General features: G+C 39.7%; 1 protein-coding gene across 1 annotated transcript in view; it reads left to right on the top strand.

The window, feature by feature from the left end:
- The window catches only part of LIN52 (lin-52 DREAM MuvB core complex component), a 43,653-nt gene extending 22,454 nt beyond the window's left edge, over positions 1-21,199 (top strand). Inside the window, exon 6 of the mRNA XM_068398742.1 lies at positions 19,663-21,199. Coding sequence (XP_068254843.1) covers positions 19,663-19,718 — 56 coding nt within the window. The 3' untranslated portion in view covers positions 19,719-21,199. The remainder of the gene's footprint in view (positions 1-19,662) is intronic.
- Positions 21,200-22,011: the final 812 nt, after the last annotated feature.

The following is a 22,011-nucleotide window of genomic DNA, read 5'->3' on the forward strand; positions in this document are numbered from 1 at the left end:
TTGTGACTGATTACCTATTAATATGGACGCCTCAGGAATTCACCCTGGGGGAAGCAGAGCAGTGAAATAGAGAGGGGCATGGCCCCCTGGGAAATCAGGGCTTCATGTTTGCAGCTTAAATATCTCTGTGAAGTATCAATAAGGAGGTAATTGAATTTTGAACACAAACATGAGCGCCGGATGGATGAAGGAGGGGGGGGCTCTGATCATCTCTTCATGCCCCTTCATACTCCCCTCCCCTTTTCCTTAGAGACCACTCTAGTGAAGATAGATGCTAAATCCATTAAATAAAGATTAGACTCTGTCGTGGTAGAAAATGGCAGCTTAGCTAGATCCCTGGGCAAATTGGGACCTTTAGCAATACAGAAAATTAATATATACATTTTTAACAAGTGTGCTGTCGACACAGTAATAATGACTGTGTGGCTTGTGGGATTTACGCACCTTTCAGATGTGCTTTTGTTTGGTTATATCACTTGCTCTTGTTTTGAAACCAGCCTGCTCTCTGAAGCAGAGAAGACTTAGGGGAAGGAAGGGGTTTTTTTTCCACCCTTGCTTTCTGTCTTAGGCACTTTTTCTTGCCTCTTATGCTTGTAATAGAATAGATGATCAGTACTCTTGTATTTGAATATGGAAATAATTAACTTTGGCTCCAGCATGCTCAGTCACATGTCCTGAAAAGTAGTTGGAAATAGTCTATAGAGGAAGCATAGAGATGATATTGGACAGTGAAATGTAAATGGGATTGAGCTTTTTTAAAATGGGTTTTATTCTCTAAGCTTATGGCTTTGTTTTTTTATTTACTCCAGATAAATTTTTCTGAGTTCTACCATTACAGGAAAGATTAGTATAGGGGTGTGCATTGTAAAGTGTCAGTGTTCTTTCTTGTCATGCAATGGACTGTAGAAACACAGGTGAAGTGGCCTTTAATGGGTGACAGTCTTCCTTTATAGTACTGTGCTAGACGTAGAACGTGAATAGGCCTTCTTCACAACTTTGCATATTCCATCCTCTGGTGCAGAAAGTCAGCGGATCCTCCAGGGTTTTGCCGGCAGAACCTCATCTGCCTGTACAAGTAGACCAATTGCCATACTAGAGACACTGCTCCTCTTTTTCCAAATAAGGTGATCATTCTGCAGAACAAAATCCAAAATGGTTTCTGTTTAACATTTCTTAATGAGAAATGAGCCTAAACTAATGTGTTCCTCAGGTAAATTGCTGTTCCTTCCTTCTAGAAATTTTTCTCTTTAGATAGTTTTGAGAATGCAAAGAAAAAAAAGAGGATTTATGCTTTGCTGAATTATAATGGACTGAGACAGTAGTAACATGGGGACTTCCATCTGTTCTTCCATGACATCTCCCTGATAACGCTACTTTCCTCTTTTCAGACTCCTCTCAAATTTTAGCAGTCATGCCTGGAAAACACTTGATGCTTCATTCTCAGCTTCAGCTGCTAAGAACTGAACCCAGCATCATCATCTTTGATTTAGGAAGAACGAAATTAGATATTAAGTGTAAGAAAAGTATTAATATACATGGGGCCATTCCAGAGACAGTAATGAGCATACCAGGAATGTCTTGGCTTCCATTAACTCAGAGCTGCTGCAGACATGGAAAAAGGTTTTCCGTTTCCCAAACTATCATCTGCTTCCACATCCCAGTAGTTTACTCACTTGTCTTTTGTCAGAGGGTTTTTGGGTTGTTAATACCTGTATTCTTTCATCCAGCCATGCTTCTAGCAAGGAAAAAAAATTTCTAAGCGGGCTCAGCCTTCAAGGTTTCTCTTTCATGGTGTTGACACAAAATTGAAAATGAACAGGTACCACCCCTTAGCTAAATTGCAGTAATTGATTGTGTATGTGCTGTAGCCTGCCCCAGTTTAAGAAGAAGCCAGATCTCAAGCCTCCCTTGGTAAAGGTAGATTACAGCATTGGGTTTACCTTTGGCCAAGCATGCTGATCATGGGCTCCTTCTCGCTTGGGACTTCCTGGCCTTTGTCCCCTTGCAAGGGGACCGTTCCTCTCCTGAACCCTTCCTCTCTCTCTCCATTTCTCAGTCTGCTAACCATTTATAACCTATCTAGTTTCCTTTAACCTTGGCTGGCCCCTTTCAAAGAAGTCACCAGTACCTTGACAGCCTATGTCCTTGTTTCTCTCATGCTACTGGCATCCTTAGTCTTACTGTATCACCTGTCCCTCTGCCTATTTTGGAGATTTTTCTGCTGTCTTCTCCCTACATGTAAACTTTGACTGATTTTCTAGCTCAGGAGTCTTCCTTTGTGTATCCCGAATTAAAAAGGAGACTCTTGCTAGTTTGTTCTGTAGCTTCTTCTGAAAGTAGGCATGTGCCAGGAACCTCACAAGCTTATGGCTTTCCACATATTAAGGCACTTAGTGATGCAGCATTTTAATTAAATTAACCAGAATTTGTAAATTGTAGATAGACAGATTTTCCAGATCATCTAATATGAGCTTTTAGAGTGATCAACACTCTGCTGGTGTTTAATCCATCAGACTGCCATATGGAGTGTTGAAGAGCAGAATATCTGTTTATTAACAATTGTTGTTTTTTCACGTCAGCAAGTACGATTTTCATATTTGAGGACCTGGGAGTGCAATCTGTTGCTGCATCTCTTATATGAATTATATCAACCTCATGCCAGACTCCATTTCATGTCTATCCCTCTTTTTTTTACTGAATCCAGGTGATCCAATAGGCTGTCTAAATGGCATGATAGACCAAGAGGGTCGTTCCACCAGAATCTCCGGAAGTTCTTTGGTTATACTATCAGAAGAGGAATGTGTCCAGATGTCCTTTACGAGAAATTATAGATATCTCTAGCATCAGTGTTTTCTGCAAACAGTTGAGACACATTTAATGAAGCTTTACAGTTTGAATGACCGGAATGTGTTATAATTCACAAAAGTCAGAGAGTTGTTCCTCATTTTCAAGATCAAGCCAACCTTTTATTCACTGTGTATTAATAAATACCTGTCCTCAAATTCTAGGATATTTTCTGTGTTGGACTTCCTTAGCAACAGAAGTTACCTGTCTCTTCAGAGTAGTGGTCTGTTCCATTTTATTGTGACAAACAAGTCTGTTTCTACTCCTTTAGCTGAGTGAACACTGCCAGTTGTTGGTCTTTCCAATGGGAAAAATACTTTTCAGGCAAGAGGAAAAAACCTTCCTGTTTTGTGACTTTTTTATTGCTGTCTTCAGAAAAAAGTATTAGCCTTTCTAGGACGGGAGATGAAATGGGCCCAGTGCGGAAATATGTTTTGCAAGCTAGGCATCAGGCTCTTCTCATCAAATCTAATTTAAGATATTTTCCGCTGTCAGAACCCCTGAATTCTCAGCAGGAGTAACACACAGTCATTTTTACGCATCTGAATGTTTTCATAACTATTGGCTTATTTGCTTTCTTGGATGCATTGACAGAGTGTGGGGAATAAATGCTTATTCAGACAACTTCAATTTTGATTTCTGTTTAGGTAAGGTGTGAAGAGGGAGGAACTACTGGTATATGTTGATGATGATAGATGGAAAACAGTGGTTTCTCACCTTTATTAGAGTTGTCCATCTTATCTAGCAGATGGCACTGAAAATGTACCTGCTGCTCTCTCTTCTTGCTAAGCAGTGCCTTAACTGAAATCTGAAATCCTACAGGCTGTACTCGTCCCTTTCTCTGGTGCGTAGCTGCAGATCACTTCCTGATGAGGATTTTGAATGCCCCCTCCCTGGTGGGTAAAACAAAAGCCAACACGTCCATGGATTAATGAGAAACAAATTTAAGGCTGGTGTGCTGTACCCTGCAACAAAATCCATTTTCATGATTTCAAAGTATTCCTTTCAACATTTAGCATTTGGGCAAGCCCTGTTAGTAGTTACCTCTTTCCTGACTTACATTGCTTGTGTGTCCATCTGCTTGTCTGCCAGTCATCTTGGTATTCACATCATGTGGGCAAATAAGCAGTGATCTTTCAATAAGCTCAGCACCAAAGGCAATGTTAAGCACTCATCTTTTTGAGTAGTCCCGCGGTACTCACTAGCTCAGACCTACTGCTGGATGCCCAGAGAGGGCACAAGTTCTTCAAGCCAGTGGCAGCATCTGTCCCATTGAAGGGCATTTCTTAGGCTGGTGACAGTAGGAGTTTGTGGGTATCACTTAGCTTCTAATTAAATCATGAGGACAGTGGGATACAGATGTAGTGTAATGATTCAGGTGGTAACTGGCTATGGCAACGAAGCTGAGAAGTGGAAAATCTTACTATGCATGAAGAGAACGCCAGTTCTGTAGTACTTTGTTTCCTTTTCTATGTCTTTTCTGTGTTCTTTTCTTTATTCTTTCTTTTCTGTAAATATGCTGTTTAATGTCACTTTTGTACAAGAATTACTGTCGTCATGCAAGGTAGCGTTTTATTAGTCCTGAGCAGCCAAATAATTTGAAAGAAATTATAAAATTTATGTATGAAAAACAAGTATCGTGGAGTTACCATGAATGCCCCCATCAGAACTATGCAGCATGGCTTTGTTTGCCTCATATTGTTTATACATTATTTTGTATTGTGACTGTAAGTTAGCAACATACCCCTTTCAGAGTATTTAGACGACATTGAGAGCTAATGAACATTGCTATCTTTCTAGAACCTATGGGATTAAAAATGCCTTCATGTGAGGACCTGAGTAGATTACTCTTTCCTCCTCCTATTCCAAACAAATTGTCTGTGATCCCTCTTTTGATGACTGTGAACACTGCTGCTGTTCTGTCCCTCATTTAGCCTTGTGACTAAGTATAATGCTTGACTCTCCAATAAGTCCAGGCATCCAAGCTATAATCTAAATCTTCTTCCATTTTTCTATATAACACCTATGGAATAAAACATTTCCTATCTAACCACACAGCTCTTATCCAAGTTCTTACAACATTACACCTTTTCCAGAATCTCTTACTCTGATCTTAACAAATCTTGTTCCAGTCACAAAGATGAGCTCATCGTTTTGACTGTGATCAAGATCTCCATACATTTCTCCACACACTTTGGTATTGTATTTACTTTCTCTTCATGGTTTTTTATTTTTGGGTGCTTTGTCTAATACACTATATCCAGTAACAGAAAGACAACAGACACTTCCATTCTGTCAAGAATGCAAATTACTGTGAGCCACTGCTGTGTTTTCTAAGAAGCTAGTTTCCCTGCACACTTTGGAGGCATACTCTGTAAACATCCAGGGAGCTGGCTCATCCTCCTTCCACCTGCTGTACAGTGTGTATAGAAATCTTGATAACTGTTATGATGTGCTGTGAGTGTGATACTTTTCAATGTTGTCTCATTTAACTGTGTACATCTGTTGTCTGTCTGTATTTATATAGTGTCTCTCCTAAGCTCCTTAGGGCAGAAATAGCTTGTCCTGTGTTTGTACATTGTGTAGCAGAGTGGGTACTTGATCAACAGCAAGAGCTTCCAGGCATCAAAATAATTATTCAAGATGTACATCAGCATTGCTAGCTAGCTGTATTTATTTGAAGGTATTTGTCAAGTTAGCATCCTGGCTGTTTTCTTTTCTTTTTGTTGACACTTTGTTGAACATGGCTTTGCGGAGTATTCCTTGAAGGGCTTTGATGACATAAAACCAGTCATCTGCAGGAGTGTTCAAGGCTCTTTTGACTGACTGCTTAAGAAAGCAGTTCTAGGAAGTGCCACAAAAAAGTATGCCTGACGTTTGGGACCAGTGTCTGCAGCGGATACCTTTTGACACCTACCTGGACTCTGCAAATCAGGAATAGTATCACTCTAAGCTGTACATGCAGACAGATCTTAAATAAGCTGAACTGCTGTTTTGCAGGCATTTGTATCTTTCTGTAGGTTTATGAGGTTCTCAACTTAGACGCTTGAGTCTGAAACCTTCTAAGCCTTGGATCTACAACACTATTCGTGAAATTAAAATGGCGTTTCCTTGTTTCATAATAATTCTATTCCCTCAATCTTGGAACCTGACAGAGAAAGATATATACCAGTTCATGGGTGAGGGAACCTGAGGGATGGATGGAGAAGTCACATAGCAGGGGTGACTGCATCAGGAATAGAAACCAGGCTTCTGTTTGCAGGCTAAAGCGCTGTCTGCTGGGGCATGCTGTCATTCTAGCCCAGTAATTGTATCTATCAAAGAAAACTTTACCTATAAGTAACACAACTCTTGTTGTATTTGAGATAATGCTTTCTGACACCAAAATAATATCATTCAGAACTATTATCAAAGCAGAAGAGGACATACTTGAAGCTTAAACGTGCAACAATTAGTCACCCTTGATTTTTCTTCCATTATAAAATGGAAGGGAGAGAGTGGAGTAAAATATGTCATGTATGTAAATAGCAAAATCTTTTTTTCAAGAAGTTGTAAAATAATTTTAATTTGCTACTAATTCTGGTTAGGTAAGTCTGAGAAAGTTAACGAATTATGATCTTTGTATGCATTTCTAATCACAGAAGTTTAGTTAAACTACAGTGATGTTGGTTTTTTCCTTAACAAAGATTTGTCACTTTGGTAGGTTTGTAAAAAGTAGGTTTCAAAATAATTGGCATAAGTTGAGTTGGATAGAAGGTGGTGACACAGGGATCTGTACTTGGGCCAACTTTACTTCATAGCTCTTTATGCTTGTACTGATAAGAATAGTTATGCTAAATTGTTCTGATATTCTGTATGTTGGATTTTTTGATAGGATTTAATAGGAACAAAACCTTGCTGTTTGGCAGAATTTTAATGACAAATCTATCTGAATTTGCTGGAGAATTCAGTTACAGAAAGTAACTGGGGTTTGTGTGCAGTTGGTGAATGTGGCGGCATTTAACGATGTTTTGCATGTACCCCTCAAGCCTCCCGAGCTCCTGGGATGGTCCAGAACAGCCAGGTGGAAGCACAGTCCCCAGCATGGTGAAGCAGAGCAGATTGCTCTACCCCTGTATGTCTTCAGGCTTGAGTGAAGCTCCAAGGCACAGCAAATTATTGTGCTGTTTCCCACCTCTTCTGCTTGACTTTAATAACTGTTTGTGCTTTACAACCCATATTTCTGCATAAGGTTTCATAATCTTTTCCCACGAAGGAAGGAAGTCTCATTCTGTCTTTTGTAACTTCAGATACTCTGTCACTTCAGGCAGTCTTTTGGTAGGAATAATTTTGAGATAGTGTGAAATACACCATTCACTTCTAGAAAACTGCTTATAAATCAAGAGATTTCTTCATGAGAATGTGAAAAAAGTGGATATCTTTGATTTTAAAAGGTAGCACAGTTGTTATTTTACCTCTCTACAATTGAGAAGATAAATTGAAAATTCCTATTGACTCCCAACCCTGAAAAGAATAAGGGGGGGAGGAATTCAGAAAAAAGTAATAGAAGCCAGTCATATTAAAACTAGCAAAAAGGAATGTTTTTTACACAATGAGTAATTTGATGTGGAACTTTCTGCCATACTGGGATTTTTTTTTTAGACCAAGTACTTAGCAGCGATTGAAAAGGAATCAGGCAATTAATGGATGATGAGAACATTTCTAGTTATAGCAGAATAAAATATAAAATGAAGTCGGAAATATCAACTGCTTCAGGATATAAAACAAGCACTTAGGAAGAGGAGGAATGTTTCTGAGACTGTTATTCCATACGTCTTCATAATGGGGTTCCTTGCTTTTTTTTGTATCTGTGATGTTTCTGATAGTGGGTGCAGTCAGACAGGATACCTGACTGGGTAGATCACTGATCTGCCCTCCTGTATCAATTCCTGTGTTCATTTACGGGTTTTATGACTACAGACCTGACAGATTCTTGTTTAATACGAAATAACATTTCTACAATATACTGTATTACTCTTTTTTTTTTTTTAGCGACTAATCTTAGATCCTATCTATTGATAGGATTTTATATACAAGATTTTAGTCAGTGATATAGAATGTAAATTCAGAGCATGCTCTGAGTTACATCTCTAGAGACAACATTATTATTGAACCATTTTGAGGGTGTCCCCGGTGGCAGCTCGATAGAGCAGGTGGCCTGCATGGCACAAGCACACAGGGAGTCAGAAGCCTGTGTCTTATCAGAGCATATAATCTAAAAATCACTCAGCCTGTTTCTCTCTCCTGGGGAGATGACGATGATGACACAGGACTCTTATGCTAAAAACTAATTGTTAACCTGCAGAAGACGTCATTCAACACAAATCCCATCAGAAAAGGGCTGGGTGACGGATGTTTCTGGGTAGCAGGCCAAGCTGTCATTCAGTTTTCAACAGATAGTTCTCTGGGTTGCGTCAAGATTTTCATGCCTAATACCTGGCTTACTTGGAGATAGCATATTAATTAAAAAAAAATGCTTAATTTCTGTTTACTGATGTATGTATATAAAACTTGGATGAGAAAACAGTTCCTCCCTTGTCTCAGGGCACGAAGTGCACTGACTCTTCACTATGGTGCTCAGGTTTCCTGGAATAATAAGCAAAGCGGTGGCTGGGTGGAGGGTTAGAGGCTAGGAAACAGTCCTGAACAGGAATATAGCAGGTAGGTAATATTTGGGAAAAGAATGTAGGATTGCATATACATCTGTTGATAGGAGCATGGTCAGTAGATGGAGGGAGGTGATTGTCCAACCTCTACTCAGCAGTCATTAGACTTCATCTGCAATGCCACATCCAGTGGTGTCCTCCATGCCCCAGCATGAGGAAGACATTGGTAAATTGGAGTGAGTTCAGCATAGGGCCATCAAGAGGATTAGGGGGCTGGAGCACTTGCCCTATGAACAGAGGCCGAGGGAATGGGGCTTGTTCAGCATGGAGAAGAGGTGACTTCCCAGGGACCAGATAGCTTGCGTGCTAGTACCTGTGAGGAGGTTATTGAGAAGATGGAGTCAGGCTCTGCATAGTGCTGCATGGGATGAGGACAAGAGACAAGTCACAAATAGAAGCAAGAAGGTTTCTGACTGAATTCGAGAAAACTTTTTCAGCATGGAACAGTCAAGTATTGGAAGGATTGCCAAGAGAGGTTGTGCAGTCTCCATCCATGGATAGTTTGAGACTTGACTGTCTAAAGCCCTGAGCAGCCTGTCTGTTCTGAACAGAAGGTTGACTGGAGACTTGCCAAGGTCTTTTCAAACCTGGATGATTCTCTGATTCTGTACAATTTTCCTCATATGATATTGTACTGTATACCTTATCATTTGATCTGTTCTCTTCTTGTAGATTAAATTTTCTTCAGTCATCACTTTTCCTTATATCCTCTTTTTACTTATACCTCTTCTACTCCTCTGTGCCTTTCTACCTCCAAATATGTCTGACAGCCCTGTTGTTACTGGATCATGGAGTCTTCTGGGTTCTCCTGGCTTCCAAAGTTTCTTCAATGCCCCTCAACCCTCAGAGCAATCTCACTAGTCACTAAATCTATGGAAATTCCTTATGGCCATCACCTTCTGCTTTACTTTCTGAGCTGTCTTGTAGATGGTTTGTCTTCTGCTTTACTGCAGTGCCTCTGTTGGTTTCCAGTAATGGATGAAGAACACTAGTCTGCTCACTAAAAGATAGCTATGGCGCTGTATTCGGCTTTCATGAGACGAAAGCTGGTAGACATGGCATCAGACCAGTGGTATGCATGGACTGGGAATAAACATGAAGAGATTTTTGGAAGTGAAAGATTACCCAGGCTTACTGGGCTGCTCTCAGTAGACCTTCTGGAATGAAAAATATGTTATTTTGTTTGTTTTGGCTTGTTTTTTTTTTTAGGAATGACAGTTGACTAGTATGCTTTATTTCTGGGTTTCAGGAAACTGGAGTTCCTTCTGGCCACTACTCTCAGGAGGTATCTGCAGACTCCGATACCTCTGTATTTCTTGTATTTGAATCATGTCTTTAAGCTTTTCTTCAAAACCCATAGGTACTAGAAGTGTGAGGGTGTTTATGAAAAATTTCTTCATGGGTCTGGGAGGGTTTATTTTTAGGTGCGTCTTTTACATCTGCTTTTACAGCTGGGCCTTCCTTAGTTGCCTTTGAGCTCATGAACAGATAAATTGTAATAATTGTAGCAGGGCCTGCATTGTTTATATTTTAATGTCTATTCCAAACAGGCCCTCAGTGGTATTACAATTTTGTTATCAAGTAGGTCAGATTAAAACTAGTGATAGTTTCTCTGTGTAACAACAATTTTCCTGTGATTTTTAACTCTTCCAAATACACATTTTTTTCTCTATTCATTTGAACTTGACTCTAATAGCATTTGGATGCTGTAAAAACTGTGACATTTCTAAATTAGTGCATTTCCTCAGATGTCTTGTGACCAACTTGGAGTTGGTAAAAATGGTTTTGAATTCCCTGAACCCTCTGCTGGACTTCTAAATATTCCTCAGCTCAGGGTATTGTTGCCAGAAGAGGATTGTGGCGGGCAGAGTGCATGAAACTAGTCAGTAGTATAACTGGAAAAGCTGGACTAAAGTGAGCAGTGAATATACTGGGAAGGATGAGGATAGGGATAAGTGTAGTCATTAAAGAATGTGCCTTTGATTCATGTGGAGGAAAGAATAAAATGATGGAGGCAATTGTGAAGGTTTTCTTCTGCAGCCCACAAACTGCTTATTGCTGTTTTTCCATAATTCTGGTTTAACTAATGCTGAGACTTTGGCCTTGGAACACTGAGTTTTCAATCATTTACTAGTATTTGCTCATACAGACTTTTTACTTGGATTTTTTGAAATTACAGGAGTCCTCGATGTAATTTCATGTGTTGTATCGTTGCACTAATGACAAAAGGAATCCTGGTTTACTTCATGTATAAATCAAATAACATTGTTGAGTCATAAAAAGCGTGAATCTTCTTTTCATAGAGACCTTCAATATCGATACTTCATTGTCCTGTCAAGGGCTGCAGTCATCTAAATGGAAAAATGTTTCAATAAGGAATCTTGGGATTAGAAAACATTTAAAAAATTTACTCTGCTTTTTAAAGTAAAGACATACCTCTGGACAAATAAATACAGACTACCTTAGTATGAGCTTCTTTCATCCAGATATCTCTTCCCATGAAGCTTGTTGACAGAAGTTAAATCTAAAAATTCAGTTCTGCTTCACAGCTCAAGCCATTAGCTAACCTACTGACAGGGGCTTGTTTCTGCCTTTTGGAGGCCAAGGAAGCTGTACTGTTCTTGAGCCAGAGCTGCAAGCCTCCCCGTAAACATGCCTTGATGTCTTCTGATTGGATTTGTGTGCGCTGGCTTGCATAACCATACAGCTTGTATCCCAACGTTATTAGCCAAAAGGAGTATAGGGACTTACATAATCATTACACGATTATTTTCCAGTAACTGTACTGTAAATATGTAATTCTCTCTACTCCTAATAACTCTTAATCCCTTTGTCCCTGTTGGCTCCTGAGCTCAGTTTTTGCCATGACCTGTGTGCTCCGGCCACTGATAAGACTTGAAAAAATTGTTACTTTCAAGGTTCACCTGCTTTGCTCCCAACCAGTAAATACCTGCTCCCCAGCGTAGGCAGGGACACCACATCATGGTGCGCTGTTTTACGGGAGCTTGGGCAGCGCTTCTGCCTCTGTGTGCCTTCTGAGAAGGGTCTGTTCACATCCAGAAACCTTTCATACCCAGCTGTGCGCGTATATTCACTGCAGACCTCTCCACCTAGCTTCTTCATGTGGTTTATGCCCAAGAGTTCTTGAGCAAACAGTTTTGATCTAATTTCTCCATTTTCCGCGGTAAAGAAGATTCCTCTTTGAGATACTGTGGTGAGAAAACCTAAATCATCAAGAACTCTTGGTCCTTGCAGGGGTTGGGAGGCCAGGAAGAGATTCTTTTCCTTTTGGTACAAGCAGGTAGGAAAAAAAAAAGCGCATTAGAGTGCTTCTTGTTAAAACATGCCCCATTTCTATCCCACTGTTTGCCTCCAACATCTGTGAGACTTGGTGGTCAAAGCTCTCCCAAGCTGTAGCTGTTCCAGTGATAACTTAGGCTAGTGAAGTCCCTTTCAGGTATACGTGAAAATATCCTCAACTTTGATATAAAACTGCCTTTCATAATGCTTTTAATATTAGAAGCATAACTTGAATTTCTTTCTTTAAGCCTTATAAAATAGTTGAACATCATTTTTCTGTGTTTAATTAGCTTCATCAGTCAGTGCCTGGTCTTAGGTCTTGACATTTTTGGCTTGTGAAATTTTTTTGTGTATTTGACCTTGGCTTTGTTCCAGAATAAATATTTTAAGCTGCTAGTTGTGTGTGAGTTTTTTTGTCTTTGGTGAGACTAGGGGGCAGACATAAGCAGCACTGAGAGAAGTGAACTGTATAAAGCACAATTAGAATTGCAGTGCACAGGTGTCTGAAGATCTTATACAATTGCCAAGCTATTTGTTTCTCAAATAAGAAGGGCTTTGGGAGTGTATTTTGGAGAATAAAGGGAGCAGAAGGCCTTCCATTTGGATGTTAGGGTTGTGGTTTTGGTGGTTTGATTTTTTTTTTTTTTTTTTTTTTTAAAAAATCCTAGTTTAAATTCTTCCAGACTTGATATCTCTACAGAACCAGCGTAATGAATGGTTGAAAGTGATCGGCTGTGGCTGATGATGGAATTTATAACTGCCTTCAGATAGGAATCAACATATAAGAATAAAAATTTCTTGCATGCTAGCTTTTTGTTGAGCATCAAGTTAGGTCTTGTGGTTTAAAAATCTGAATGCCAATATTCAAAGTAAGATGACTTCTCATGATATTAAAGGAGAATGGCTTTAGCATCAGGATTATGGGTGTTCTGTTGCAGGTACTTGAGGATCTTTTGGGAAGGGAGGCATCTTAAATCTCTATGCTAGTCATATACAAAGTATTATTGCAATGAAAAAACAGTGAAGTTAATAAACAGCAGCTCACAGTACAAGACACTTGATGCATCTAGAGTCCCCGTGTTCACTGTATTTTGCAATTTAATGCACAATAATTTTTTAGTTTGTATTTTTCTATACTTCACTGTTTCAGATCTGTATTCTTGGGATGTGAGGTTCCATTAAAAAATAAATAATAATTGCAGCCCCTGCTCCCCCCACATACACTCATTTTCTATAATATGGTAATGATATCACCGTAGCAGTAATTACGGGTCATCTTCATTTCTTTCATCTCTGCTGGTTCTGATGGCTTCATTCCTTTGACGGAGAAGATTTGGCTCTGGGTGCTGTGATTATTTTGTTAAGCATTATTCGAATAGACAGGAGTGAGAGAAATTAATCAATCCAAATGCAATTAGCATCATGTTTAACCCAGTGATGGACGTCTCAAGGTGAAACAGCCAGGGGAGTTTCAGACATTATTATTCAATCCAGTGGCTCTTATCTAAATTATAATCAAGAGAGGTTTTTATTGGCTTCGCAGAGAGAAGATGTAACTCTTTCCCTGCTTTGGGGGTCAAAGAGATCAGGTCTTTGGCCCCACAGGATGTTGACCGCAGGCAGCTTCTAGAAGTGGGAGGTACTGTAAGAGTTTCCTTTAATATGAGGGTCACTCAGGGCAAAATATCTGTACATCCTAATATCCGTGACCGGGAACGTAAGTTTAGTAGCTCCCTGGGCATTGGCAGGGATGTCATTGCCCCTTGCTTCGAGTGTTTTTATTGACTGGCTTTGACCACCTGTATGTGGAATGAATGCCGTTGGTAGTTTTTGCATTCAGAGCTCTGTGAACATCATTGTTTGCAACCGAGTACAAACAGAATGGTGCTGCCTTGCAAGGTAGAGAAATCTGATTAGGAGGACAAGGTAAATTATTCTGCAGAGAAGGAATCTAATTTTTTTTAGAGCGGATATAATTTTAGTATTTATTGATAGCAACAATAACATTTTTGAGGATATCTTAATCTGGCAGATCTGTTATCACCATTCTGGATAATCCTGAATGATCTCTGAGATCTCTTATCAGGTATATGATAAAACACTACTGTGGGTGGAGAAAAACGAGGTGGAAAGAGGTCACACGAGGATTTCATGATTCAGGAAAGCATTAAGTATTTGATTCAAATTCTTAAGGCTCTAGCTAGCACTCGCTAAACTGTTTCAGTGGTTTAAAATTTTCTCAGTTTCAGCTATTTACCACTTGTCTGTCAGAGATGACTGTTGTCATAGCATGCTGGGAGCAGTCTGTGTGCCTCACCTGCTCTGGTTCACAGCCTGGCTCTGTGAACAGCAAGCCCCCACCTTCTTTGGCATTTCAAAACAAGTCATGCCAGACTGTGAACTACAGCTGAAGTAAGGGCAGATTCTGCTGTCTCATTCAAGAGGGGAAGGATGGTGATGTTTTGTACCAAGGGTAGTGTTAATATTTTAAAATGCTGCAGGAAGACTTGACAGAGCTCATCTTTCAGAGCCTGGATTCTAGCACGGTTGCTGACTCCTTCTGTATACATCTGTACATCACTCCTTACTGAGGCTGTGACCCCATCTGTAAGATGGGAATTAAATCACTGCATGTCTCAAGAATATTGTGAAGCTTGATAAACTTTGCAAGTGCTTTGATATTGATTATTGAAAGATGCCACAGTCCTGCAACCTTATTCCACCTCGAGGTTTATGCTGATTTCGTCGTCTTACCTGAAAAATGTGTTTCGGGAGTGCTCGATGATTACGCCAGTCTTCAGTGTAAATGTAACAGTTCCTGAAGCACGGGTCTGAGTATGTGTGTGTGCCAGTTCTACCTTCAGTAAAGGCGACTGACATTGCTTTTGCTAATCACTGCTCTTCTGAGATGGCAGTTCCAGCTCTTTATGAAACTGGGCTTGGTGTAGCATTCCCTGGTAAGAATTTTGTCAAAGGCCCACAGTCGTCAACTAGCAGTTAAGGAAGTATGCAGTTAGCAGAGTAATTGGAGCTCTTTTTATGAAGGAAGAGGAGCAAGCTGGTGCCAGCAGGCATCCAGGTGGTGGTAGGATTTTGGGGGTCTGGTCTCGAGGTAGAAAGTGGTCCATACAGATCTCTGTCTCTGATAGAAGTTCAGATTATGTTGGCTGGGTAATAATATTCTATTGTTCAAAGTGTGACACTACAAGACATTTCAGGGCTAAAAACATGTTCTGTTCACAGGGCATTATTTGTATTTCCAGTACTTTTTAGTAGCAAGACCTTTAAATTTCAACATGGCTACATTTTCAGGTCAGAGGAGGACCACAGACAAATTTGTCCCCTAAGTTGTACATCTGGGGGAGAGGCAGAGAAGTGCTTCTTTAGCAGGTGACTTAATTTTGAAATATATGCGATTTGAAGATGCTCACAGGCTTTCTTTTGAGATTTTTAGATAAGCCCAGAAGTAGTAAGCAGTGGAAGGTATAATGATGATGATAAATGTGTGATAAATACAGTTTGTCACATCTTTTACATAGACTTTATCACCAAGCGTGTTGTGTTTTTGCATTTAAGTGTATATTATGTTAAAAAAATGTGTACATACATGTGTTGCTTAGGGATTCTCCTGGGTGAAAGTTGCTTATATAAGTGTAAATCACTGTTTTCATTGCTGATTTTATAGCAGTAAATCCTTCCATTATTTCCTGGCTACCCAAACCTTATGACACAGTATGTCCTGAGCTGTCATATGTGTGAGAAGGCTTTTTATGGGGAGCAATCAGGCTGGACCCCAATCTCCAGTGCAGTGTTTTTTTCTAATTAAATTGTCACCGGAAGGAATATCCAGAACAGCAGTTTTCATTTTCAATCGAGGAAAAAACATAATGAGTCTTTGTCATTTGATTAAAAGTTACTTAACCTTTAAATTGCTACAGATGTAAAGATAGCTCTGAGTTTCCAATGTAATCGCCTCCAAGTTAAAATCAGGAAAATCTTTGTGTAATGAAACCCATATGTCATAGTGAAAGGATGCAAAGCACTGGCAGAGTGGGCTGCTCTAGCGGGAGATTCTGCACCCAATCTTGTTAACCAGGACTGCTTTTGGTAATCCCTCATCTCCTCACTTGTAGGAAATCAATCTGTACTACTGAATCTTTTCAACCAGCAACCACAAAATTTACTGCAGAGAGGCAGTTTGGGGACAATAGTAGTAGAAAAGGAGCCCCAGGCAACAAGGCTAAATGTGGGATTGAGGGATTGAAGTTTTAAAGAGGAGATTATATTAAACCTTATTCTGCTCCCCATCAAGTAGAAATCTCTCCTTCTCCTTTCAGCCCCAGCCTTTCCTACCCAATACCTGTTCTTGAGATCTGCTTGGCAGATCTTGCCAGGCAGCAAACTTAATTCGTACAGTACAGCATTCTCTGTTAGTTATAATAGCCTGATACCCTTTTTTCAATAGATTTCTCTGAAAGAGTCTATTCAAGCACTCAACTTCCATTATAACCAGTGCTGATAACATCTTAAAGTGTTTTTTTCAGTGGTCTTCAGTATCCTCTTCCTCCTCCCTAGTAGATGAGATTAATTTGTATCCAAGCTATTGTGATCATATCCATTGTTGATTTTTCTATTGTAGTAGATGCACAGCGTAGGCAAGGTTGTAAATCGTGACTTGACATGGAGATTCATGTTTCTGTTTCATGCTGCACAGCCTCTGGTAGTGTCTGTTTGCTGGTACAATGAAACCTGCACTCAAGCCCTCTCTTCACTTGAGGTCCGTGGTTTAAGCAACCATTTTAAAGAAAAAATCCCTAAGGTTTTCACTACAGTTTTGTACAACCTTTTAATTAAAAAAATCCACCTCTGTCTACTATGCAACTGGCTTCTGCTGGTTCCTTGGGTAGTTGCTTAAGGCAGGTTTTACTGTCTCTCTTAGACTGCAATCATATTTTGAATGTGGGTGATGGTTTCTTCATTCACAAGCTCTTCCCTCACTCCAGCAAGCTCCAAAAGGCCCCATTGGAAATGATATTCCCACTATTAAGAATTCATTTATCAGAAGCAATACTGAGCAGAGGAGTCAGTTTAATATTAGAGGCTTTTCTCTGCAAAACCCAAGCTCAAATCACACTCCAGTGCAGATTAAAGAGGAACAAAAGGAAAGGAATAGCCAAGACATCTGAACGCAGTACCGTGTAATATGTACTTGGCCTGTGTTTACCAGGAATACATTGAATTGTAGTTCTTGGGCAGATAAGAGAAGCAGCTGAAGCAGGGAAAACAAGATTGTCAATGTCTGTGGAAATTTGCCCTTAGTTTGGCTGTGATTTTTTTGTGATATGAGGATGTTATTTCCTGGCTGTTTTCATACATATACAAAGATGTAAGGTCCCTTTTTTTTTTTTTCAGTTTGGCATCATATCTTTAAAAATAAAGCCCCGATGCAAGGCTGAGTATGTGAGGAGAAGAGGAATACAGAATAGCAGAAGGCTGTCTCCTGCTCCTAATGGGATTTTGTAGCAGCATGTGCGAGTTTGTTTCAGAAGTCAGAAAGGAACAGATGTTGGTATAAATTACCTCTGTGTCTGATGTCTTGCAAATTAAAAGCGCGGTTGGCATCACTAAACAATTTCACCAGGTTGTGGGGGGGGAGCGGGCGGTGATTATTGTAGCAGGTCGGTAAGAATCTTTAAGCTCCAGCAGAACAGGATAGCAAGGATAAAGGAATGAAGAATAAAATGAGAGGTCTGTGAATTAATCAGAAATGTTAACATCTCCGATGACAAGCGAACAGGAGGGCACGTGCTCTGGAGCAACCCCCAACCCACAGTAATTTCACTTGGCGCACAGAAGGAGTCTATGCTCTCTGCCTGATTTATAGGGTGCAGCCCTCTTTGGGGAAACAGAATTGTCATGCATTCGTATATCTCCTATATGGGACTGGCACTCCGGTAAACTTTCCACTTTGTGCTTTCTCCGTTAAGAGTGTTTTAAAACTGTGCACTGTTGATGGTGCAAGGCAGGGAGATGTCAAAGAACTGGTGCTGAAGATCTATTCCTAGCTGAAATTTTTAAAAACCTGCATTTTTATTTTATCATGTTCTTTGTGCATAACAACTTTGTTCCTGACAAAATAACAATCCGCTCTGCCCTTCTGCAGCACCTTCTATCTGTATGTCACTTCAGCAGCACTTAAAAGCTATCGTGCGGATGGGGAAGTAGAGGTACAAATGAGTACTTCTGCAGTAGTTCACGCTGTGAATCAGAAGCAGAGTTGGGAATGGATCCCAGATGATATAACTCACAGCTGGAGGCATGAACCAAGCGAATAGTGCAGTGATGTGCTTGCATCTGCAGCCAGTCTGAAGCATGTTCCACTCATGGCAGTGGACTTTGCAGCCTCTGAATATCAATATGTACCAGACAGTTCATAATACCACTAATTGTTTTACAGGGATCTTGATGATGACAGTACCTTGTGGTACAATTTTGGGTAGACAAATTAGAATGTAATATTTTAAAGAAGAGTCCTTAAGGCACAAATTCTAACTTTTAAGTAAAGAATAACAAAATGTCTTTGCCTGAGGGTATGTATTGAGTATTTTAAGCTGAACATTTTTATTAGATTTTAGTTCTGTTCTAACGTATAATCAGTAATGTCAAAAGAAAACCCAACATCAGCAACAAACTGACCCTCAGTTTTTATGCTAGTTGTCATTTCTGTTGTTCCTTGCGGTAGAGAGGTCAGGAATTGAATGGATAAAACAGAAAATGAATTTCCATTTCCTTCCAGAGTCTCTCTAGGCAGGTGTGGGAAACATGCATGCTGTCATCAATCCTGTGAATAAAAACTTCCATGTTTTGATGCCTGTCAGTCCAGCACAAAGCTTAGACTTTTATTTAAAAGAAATGAAGGGAAGCACTGGTGGGAAGACTTGTCTTTCTTCAGGACTCAATTGCTAATCGTGTTGTCTTTGATGCATTGTATTGTTATTGCAAGACAAAGATAGTATTAGGGCTGCTCTGCCAGTTTGTGAGCTTATGGGCTCACAAGTCAGAAACGTCTCGTGCAGAAAAGTGGCTGTGTAAACCCTGCTGTAGTACAGCTACCAGAGATTGATGGTGCCAAGAGTGAGAGAGAGACATATAAACCTTGCCTGGCTGTATTAAACATCGAAGGACTGACAATGCAGAGAGAGAGAGAAGACCAAAGCTCTATAAACTTTACTTTATTACACATCCATAGATGAACTGCACTGATGGAATATAAACCCCATTATATTACAGCGTCCAGGGACTGACACTGCTGAGAGAGAGAAAATGCTGCCTAATTTCTGTTGAAGATCATAGCATCCAGGGACCAATAATCCTGAAATGGAGAAAGAGAAAGTTCCATAATCTCTGATGGATTATAACATCCAGGAACAATTGCTCTGAGACAGACTGATGGAGATCTGGATTACACCATTCAGGGATGGATAGTACAGAGAAAAGGAGATGCTGCGAGAGCATAACACAGTAGGAATAGAAAGCATAGATTGTATGTAATGAGACAGCCTGTAGGAATTATTGCTGAGTTTAGAAGATTCCATGCCCTGCCTGCATTTCTAGGATGTCAGGAATTCAAGCTGGAATGCAGTTTTATTTATTTTCCACTTAAAAAAATAAAATAATCCTTACTCACTATTGGTATAAGCACAAATCTAAATGAATTTCTTACCATGTAGTTAAAATCTGTAAATTATACAATTGTTCCGGTTTCTTGGCTTTTTAAAAATATTAATATCTTTTTCCTCCCTTGTGATTTCAGCTAGAGAAATGACTCGAGGGAAATTCCTGAACATCTTAGAGAAACCCAAAAAGTAGCTGCCACGTCTGAAGTTTGGACAAAAATACCCCAACTAGATCGTTTTATGTACTGCGGATCCAGATGAACCCCAGAGCTTCTAAGAAGTACAAAGATCTTGCTCTAGACGTTCAGAAGCAAACATCTCATTTTGCTTCCACAGCTCATTTCTTTACGATGGAGACGTATTGCACATGCAGGTCACAAGGACTGCAGTTGGTTGCGTTGGAATTCGGACTTCATCTGACTGTAAGATGTCCAACAGGAGGACTTGGCCCTGGTATGCTGTGGCAAAGTTACCGGTTTTAATCACTATTCAAAGTGAAGAGCCATAGTGTCCTTATTCAGTTGCTCTCAGTGGCAGCACCTCTTTGAAGTACACAGCAGATCTTTATGACGCTCGCCAGCGTGCATCATGAGGCATTGATCCTTCTGTGTGTCTTTTGTCTCAGATGCATTGATTTCCTGTATGCAGCTTGTGTGCTAAAAGATCTGAGCAGAGTTTGGGGTGCGGATTGACCGATAGCAGTGGTTCAGCAGGAGCATATGCTTTTAGTGTAGAAGCTGAGTGTGGCCTGTGTGTTAGATTCCAGTAACTGCCTTCAGAGAAGCGTGTCTGGTACTCCAGGGAGGACCTCCAGACCTTTGGTGTACCAGGAGCTTCATATCACCACTAAACGGTTCTCTAGTGAAATAAAGACGGACAGACCATAGGGAGTAAGAGGTGTTACTGTATCATGAAGGAAAATATCTCTACAGAAACTTCGGCCAATACACAAAGAAACAGCTTTGTCAGTCCACTGCAGTTCTCTGCTTCTGACAGAGACAGAAACTGAAGAAAGTTATAAAGTTGAAAGGTGGTAATATTTTCAGTTAGCGCTCCAAGAAGGGGCAACAGGATTGCTAGCCGCATTGCAAGGATGGTCTGCTTATACAGAATCTTAACACTTCTGAAAATAACATTTTGTGGTATTTTTAATTATAAACCAGCAACCTCAAAATTTTCTTCCCCTACAAACCCACAATTTTTGAGACAATTTTCTGTGACCTATTCTCTTTCAGCACACAGTTCTGGGCTTTATTCATCTTACAGTTTAATGTCTTTTCCTTCTGTAATGCACTTCTGCATGTTCACCCCTGAGAAGAGGTAAGGAGCATCTTCAGACTTTTTATTTTATTTAGGAAAAGAATTTTTTTCATTTCATCCTCATTCCTTTTCCTACAAAACAACATTTTAAGCGTTAGTAAATATGTCCTTTCTAGGTTATAACATAATATTGAAACATTGGATGAAGAACAGGGGTTTTTCTCCATTTAGAATATTATTTCTAGCATGCAGGCTTTTCAAAACTTGTCATTTCCCAGGCTGCAGTCACATGTGAGAGGAGTAATGACTTGGGAATAGGCTGTCCTTAGAGCATTGCATTTTTCTATCTCTGCAGAGGGAGGAGACTCTTTTCAGGTGCATGTGCAATAAAGAGGAGTAGGTTTTTTTAATCAATAGACTTCTCCGAGTCTTTACTAAAATGCTGGTGGCCTTTTGGTTTGCAGTCTGTGGTCTTGGTTATTACCAGTCAGAACTTGGCTCGTTTTGGACAGCTCCTGTTAACTAAGTTTAAGCAGTTAAAACCTACATCCCAGAAAGACCTTGCACAAATACTGACTATTTAGGAATGTCAGGAGTCTGATTTTAACTTAATGGATTTATTTCCGTACCTCACAGTTTACGCAGAGCTGAGCTTAACAGGAACTCTGTCCCTTGAGAACACAAGAGTTTAGACAGATGAATGTGAAGAGAAGCTAAAAGTGATAATTCAGAGACAGAGAAAAAACCTGCTGGTGCAAACTGATGTTGATGTAGCTTTAAGTATTAAATCATACATTTTGAATGCAATTTTAAGTTTGTATACTATATACATAATATATATATATATGACATAATGGGATACTTTGTCTGTATCACCAATATGAGTTTGTGCATTTTATAGAAGTTTGTTGATCCAACACTTTAAGAAATTGATATCTGAAAGGAGGAGGAATACAGGAGAAGATCTGAAAGCCTGGCATGGAAGTATATGTATATTTTCTGATATGTTCAGTAATGAATTTCAAACTGTAGGTAGTTTTTTAGTAACATACATGTGTTTTGGAAAAAAAAAACCACCAAAAAAAAGCCTTTTACCCTATGCAGTACTTACCTTCTATAGGGCAGCAAGTAACATATGCTTTAGAATTGCAATATTTATTGGCTTTGTATTTGTCATCTGTAGAGATGAGTCAGTGATGTATTTTTTTATTGGTAATATTTATATG

Source organism: Nyctibius grandis, chromosome 4, assembly GCF_013368605.1.
Source record: "Nyctibius grandis isolate bNycGra1 chromosome 4, bNycGra1.pri, whole genome shotgun sequence".
NCBI classification, from domain to species: Eukaryota; Metazoa; Chordata; class Aves; order Nyctibiiformes; family Nyctibiidae; genus Nyctibius; species Nyctibius grandis.